The sequence below is a fragment of the Elaeis guineensis genome, chromosome 3 (assembly GCF_000442705.2).
Source record: "Elaeis guineensis isolate ETL-2024a chromosome 3, EG11, whole genome shotgun sequence".
Lineage (NCBI taxonomy): Eukaryota > Viridiplantae > Streptophyta > Magnoliopsida > Arecales > Arecaceae > Elaeis > Elaeis guineensis.
Window position 1 is genome coordinate 2,962,334 of NC_025995.2, and position 6,000 is coordinate 2,968,333.

The 6,000-nt window shown below is 36.6% G+C and overlaps 1 protein-coding gene across 2 annotated transcripts in view; it reads left to right on the forward strand.

The window, feature by feature from the left end:
• LOC105042368 (protein RRP6-like 2) overlaps nt 1-4,775 on the forward strand; it is a 24,318-nt gene extending 19,543 nt beyond the window's left edge. For both annotated transcript variants that reach the window (XM_073253545.1, XM_010919539.4), the window contains 10 exons: nt 567-646; nt 803-853; nt 1,004-1,103; nt 1,425-1,507; nt 1,665-1,710; nt 2,214-2,301; nt 2,409-2,578; nt 2,676-3,011; nt 3,090-3,206; nt 3,843-4,775. In XM_073253545.1, coding sequence (XP_073109646.1) covers nt 567-646; nt 803-853; nt 1,004-1,103; nt 1,425-1,507; nt 1,665-1,710; nt 2,214-2,301; nt 2,409-2,578; nt 2,676-3,011; nt 3,090-3,206; nt 3,843-4,523 — 1,752 coding nt within the window. In that variant the 3' untranslated portion in view covers nt 4,524-4,775. The remainder of the gene's footprint in view (nt 1-566; nt 647-802; nt 854-1,003; nt 1,104-1,424; nt 1,508-1,664; nt 1,711-2,213; nt 2,302-2,408; nt 2,579-2,675; nt 3,012-3,089; nt 3,207-3,842) is intronic.
• The last annotated feature ends 1,225 nt before the right edge of the window (nt 4,776-6,000 follow it).

The following is a 6,000-nucleotide window of genomic DNA, read 5'->3' on the forward strand; positions in this document are numbered from 1 at the left end:
GGGCTGTTGTGTGGGCATGCACATTTTGGTCTATCATATGTAATATGCATGTATGTATGTGTGTCTGTGTGTGTGTGTAGATGGACTATGCTTCTCTCCTTTCAAGTCGAAAATCAATAGTAAGACACTAAGATCAAAGATCAACACCATTTATCATGATCTAAGCATTACAATTTATTGATTTTTAATTTATGCATGTTTTAACATGCTTAGATTATGGTCAATAAGGTAGATTATCAATTCAATGCTTTATGATGTATCAGTTCAATGCAAAGGTTAGAGATTACTAAATACATGATTTTTGATTTCGTAGCATTTTCAATGGCATCGATCATTTTTAATGCATAGGTTAGAGATTACTAAATTCATTCCTTCATACATTCATTTATTAGATTTTGTCTTTGGTTCTTGTTTAGCCTTTGGAAAGTTAAATACGGGCACAACTTTTCTTGGGTGATTGATTTTCTTTTTTCTTTTCCTTCCTGTACAGGCATCAAAGGATTTTGCATTTGCACAATTTTTTATCCTTGGGTTATTGATTTGATTTTCCTTTTCCCCCTGTACAGGCATCAAGAATTTTGCAGTTGGAGAGAAATAGTCTGGAGTATCTTCTGCATTACTTTTGTGGAGTTAATGCAAATAAAGAGTAGTGTCTTTACCCTTGGATGCATTCTTTACAATTATATGTAATATGTATATCTTTTTATTATGAAATGGCCTTGTAGTTTTCTGTAGTTGTTTCTTTAATTTAAAATTCAATACATTCAGTCAGAGGTTGACCAATTTACCTTGTTTCTTGCAGATACCAGAATGCAGATTGGAGATTGCGCCCACTTCCTGATGAAATGCTCAAGTAATATTTCATTGGAAAGAAGGGCCTATCTATTATAACGAAACTCAGCTGATCATTTTCATTATTTGCACTTTTTACCTGAATGAATATAACATTAGACCATGGAATCTGAGCCAATGATACATTCTATGTGTGCTCTACTTTTTGCAGGTATGCCAGAGAAGATACACACTATCTCCTACATATATATGATTTAATGAAAAGTAGGTTGATATCAGCATCTACAAATGAAAATGATCTTCTGTTAGAGGTACAGCTCTTAGGGTTGATAGATTTTTTGTTTTGGATATGTTAGAAGAAGCCTATGCAAGGCGGATGAAAAAATGGATTACTTTAAAACCATGGAGGAGAAAGTAGATTCTATCTTTTGTTGTCCAAAATCTTTGTTTTATGTCTTCTGTTTAAATATGAGAAGAAACTGACTGCTTGAACAGTATTAAATAGTTTGCTTTTGTTTGTATAATCTGATGTATGTGGTCCAAGCCTTATTTGATCATCTTCATAATCATTGGTAATTTGTTCTTGGATTTACCTGTACCAAAAACCAGTCATTTTTTCCTATTAATTGCAGGTCTACAAACGTAGCAGTGAAATTTGTATGCAGCTTTATGAAAAAGAACTCTTGACCGACACATCATATCTCCATATATACGGGTTCGCAGTTTTGCATGTTTGCTAGTGTTGTGTAGGGAATCATTTTTCTCAAGATGACATTTTGCAGTGTTATTTTTCTTGTTAAAATATTGCTTTTACCATACTTTGCCATTTGATTCTTCTCTCCTGACCACATTTGTAACTGCATCATTGACAGGTTACAGGAAGCTGATTTCAACTCGAAGCAACTTGCTGTCGTTGCTGTAAGTACATCACAATCTACTTTAAATTGTATATCACTTCATTGTTTGATTTAGATTGATATCGGTTCTTTTTAGACATTGAGAACTGGAATCATACTTATCTTCTTATGTTATTAATGATGCGAGGCTTGTGGATTTTGTATGATCAAGCCGATATTTCTTTGTCCAATCAAAATTTTCTTTCCTCATGGTCTTAGTGCCACATTTTTGATATCATTAAAAATGAGAAGTTCATATTGTTTTTCTATCTGAGTTAGGCTTGTTTCTGGAACATATTTGAAGCCAATGGAGTCACTATTGCCAGCTGTCTTGAAAGTTCGGATTTCAAGAGATTGCTTGCTCATCATTCTTAATGTCTTTTTGGCTGTTCACTGTTGTAAAATAACATTTCATCGATTTGATAATTTTCGAAAAGAACGTATCTAAAATTTATTGTGGGAACTTCTGGAATTTGTAAAACTATCTCGTCTGTTCATCTGACTGTTCCCATGCATTTGTAACAGGGGCTATTTCAATGGAGAGATAGTATTGCCCGTGCAGAGGATGAGAGCACTGGCTATATATTGCCAAATAAAACTCTACTTGAGATTGGTAATTTGAATGTTGAGCAGGAAGTGCCATGAATTAATATTAATATTTCTTTTGGTGCTAGATATGGATTATCTATTTGACTTCTTTGATATTCTCCTATCTAAAAGCGAGGCAGACGCCCGTCACTTCTGTAAAAGTACGCCGCTTGGTGAAATCAAAGCACCCATTTGTCGAGCGCTATATCGACTCTGTTATAAGCATTATTAGGAGTTCAATTGCAAATTCTGCTGCTTTTGAGAGAATTGCTGTACAGCTGAAGAAAGGGCGGCTGGAAGCTGTAACTTACACATACCTTTCAGAGTAGAGATTATGAAATTTTTAATTTTTTTTGTTTACATATGTTGGCATGATATTGTACTTTTTCTTGCCTGCAGTCACCCAAGCAAGATATGGAAGCAATCAGCTGCAATTCTAACTTGGTCACTGCCGTTGGTCAAGATGATCATACCATTGGTGCTAGGAACATTGATACCACTCATAGTGCTGAATTGGCCGCAGCTTCTACAGCTACTATAGGTGATTGCACCAAACCTGCAGATTCTGGACTTTTCAGTGGTCCCATTTGTGCACTGAGGAAATGTCATCAAGAAGAAAAATCAGATAATATGTTATTGCCAGAAAATGGGTGTTCACTCAAGCTATCTGACACAGCTGGAACAATGCAGAAGATGGATAGTGGAAGCACTGAGCATTTACAACCTGCTAGGAAAGTGGGTACATGGTTCTGCTAATTGTTTCTTAATCACGAGGTTGAATTCGTTTTGATTCTATGAAAACACTTTTTTCAGGCTAGCATTGCTTCGGTCCAAATATTGAGAAAGCCATCTTGTGGTTTTGGAACGTTGTTAGGAAATTCTTCTTCCAGGAGAAAGTTTAATGCTGATAAAGGAGGGAATGCTGAACAGGTGTTTAAATTATTTATAGTCTATATCTGGTTCTTTTTGAATCTTTACTTTCCTTTAGTTCTTTTGATGAAAATAATTATTTGGATTGGCAAAATGATCATGAATCTCCATTAGTCAAGTGCTTAAACATGCAATTACTTTTATAAGTTTTAATTTGTTGGTTAATATCATGATCTCAAAGCACACTCTCAGTTACATAGTTGCAACACTGTTGCAGATTTCATTTGTAGAAGTCAAAGCTCATGAGGACGAGACACTTTTCAGAAACAGTTGTAGAAACTGAATTGCATTTGGATTGCAATCTATCTGGGCGTTGGAAATTAATGCATGAAACAAGAAAAGTCAATAAGCTTTATTTCAGGACACAGGTTTCCCAATAACTAGATATATCAGAAAAATGGTTTACTGATTCACATTAATAATGTAGATAAATATAATATGAAACAGAAAATAATACTGTTCTATGTTTAATTTTTTTTTGTATGTTTGGTTTGCTCCTCAGTTAAAAAAGAAAAAGAAAAAAATCATATTATGCAACTTGTCACCTTGACCTTTGTAAAGTGGGAGTCCATTATGGATGCACAATTACAACCATGGTGGCATATATTGATCATTTTTGTTGGTTTACATTTGCAGGTCAAGAATGAGAACAAAGTAGAGCAGATAAAATCGACAGTAGCCCTTCCATTCCATCATTTTTCTGGTGGAGAAAAGCTTTCGGAGGTGAGTCCTGAGGTGAACCTCAACCATCGACGGGTAGAGAATCAGCAGCAGTGTACTGGCTATGTCACCGAGATGATGAAATTGGAAGAGGTCATACCATTGGAGAAGGAACCAGACAATTCGCTGTCTGCTGCAGATAGCCCGAAGGCTGATGATAGTAGGAAGCACAGGGAATGGTTCCCTCCTCTACAAGAAAATGGCAGTGGTGGAAGTTTTCAATCAGAATCTGATAATGCGGAGGGGCTAGCATCATCCTTGGATCTTTCCTCCAGTTTTGAGAAATGCTTTCGGTCAATCAATGAGAGGAGAAGCTCTCGTCAGAACCATAAGCCGTCTCAAGAGCCGGAGGTTAACTATCAGTTGAAGCCATTTGACTATGCTGCTGCTAGGAAAAATATGAAGTTTGGAGAGGTCGGAGGAAAGGACATAGCTGAAAGTGATAATCGGCTTCAAACTTCATCAGTTTCGGGAGAGACGCATAAAGGCTTGGCATCTGGTCAGTCTCGAGGTGAAGAAAAAGTGAAGGGCTTTCAGCATCCTCGGCGCCGCCAGGCTTTTCCACCTTCAGGCAACAGAAGCACGACATATCACTAGCACACTGCCAAGGTCTATACTCCATGTATCTTAAAAGTGCCTATTCAGACAAAAGAAAAGAGGTGTTACTTCTAAAAGTTTGCAAAAGAAGAAAAAGGGAATAAGATAGCATCAGCGGCATCACTTCCCAAAATTTTTCTTGCAACCAGTGCACATTTGTAAGTCATAAATTTTACATGGCACAGGTAAACAGCTTTATTGCTGCCTCTGATTTTGCTATCATTGGACAAATCTAACTAAGTTCTTCAGTAACTGGATCACGAGAGTTTGTGTTTTTGGGGTTTCTCCTGCTAGTTGCAGTGTAACTCGTTGCAGTCCTTGTCGATGCCCAGCTAATTTGGCTTGCGGGATCTGTTGTGCAGAAGAGCCATTAGAAAACCGTGTGGTGCTCACCTAGTCAACCTGGTACCATCTGAATAAATTGTAAGGATCCTATAGAGGTTCGGTTCAAGGCCATCATGAATAACCATGTCCTAATAATTTTTGAAGCATCGCAGCTAGTTACATGCGTTGGCTCTCAAATCATGGACTTGCTTTCCCATTCTTCCTCTTTTCTTTTCATTAAATTTTTTGGCCCCTGCAATTTCCCGTCATCTTGTGGCTGTGCTTTCTTTCATTACTTGTTGACACTCGGAATTAAATCATAATTCTGCCCTATACAATGGCACGTAGTCAATTTTGGAATTGGAGAATCTCTCCATTCGTCCTTCAGTCTGGTGTGAGTTTAGTGGAAGTTTTTGCTAAAATTAGAGAAGCAGCGGGTCTCTTCTGATCCTCTGAAAACGCTGGCATGGTAGAGAAGCTGCATTAGCGAACGAGATGAGACATTCTTTCCTCGTGTGGATGCATTATGCAGACGAGAGAAGCAATATTTTTTTTATGTCAATGTATATTTTTCTCTCCATGTCTCTCCATTGTTAGAGAGAGAATTATTGATTTGGAGAATAGTGATTTCTTTATTATTCTCTACTTCCCTTATTTTTCCAAAGAAATGATAGAAACTTGCCTTCTCCCTTATTTTTATTTTCTTAATCCAAATAGTACGGTCTAGGAAAGAGATTCTCTCTTGTTTAAACGTGTCTCAATTCTATCACTTATCATACATCCATCGAAGAAGCCCTTGACCACCTTCTTCAAAAAGAAGAGTCTTAATTTCTGTCAATAAAAGGATGTAGCTGCACAAGTTGAAAAAAATAGAAAATCTTTGTCACGCCTCCATCTGAAGGCATGACCTAAGTAGTAATTTATGATCAGTTGATATACACCTTTAAAATATTTATCTGACGTCCCAATACACATCTCTAGATGAAACGATATATAGTTTTCATAAACTTTTAAATATAAAAATCTTAGAAAAGAAGAGAGATTTGAAAGAGGAGAAAGGGCCTCGAGGTGTGTATTGGGTCATTACTGGGTGTGTATCAAAAATACTTATAATATATATCAATAAGCTATTTAGTGTGTATCATTTGTTCAT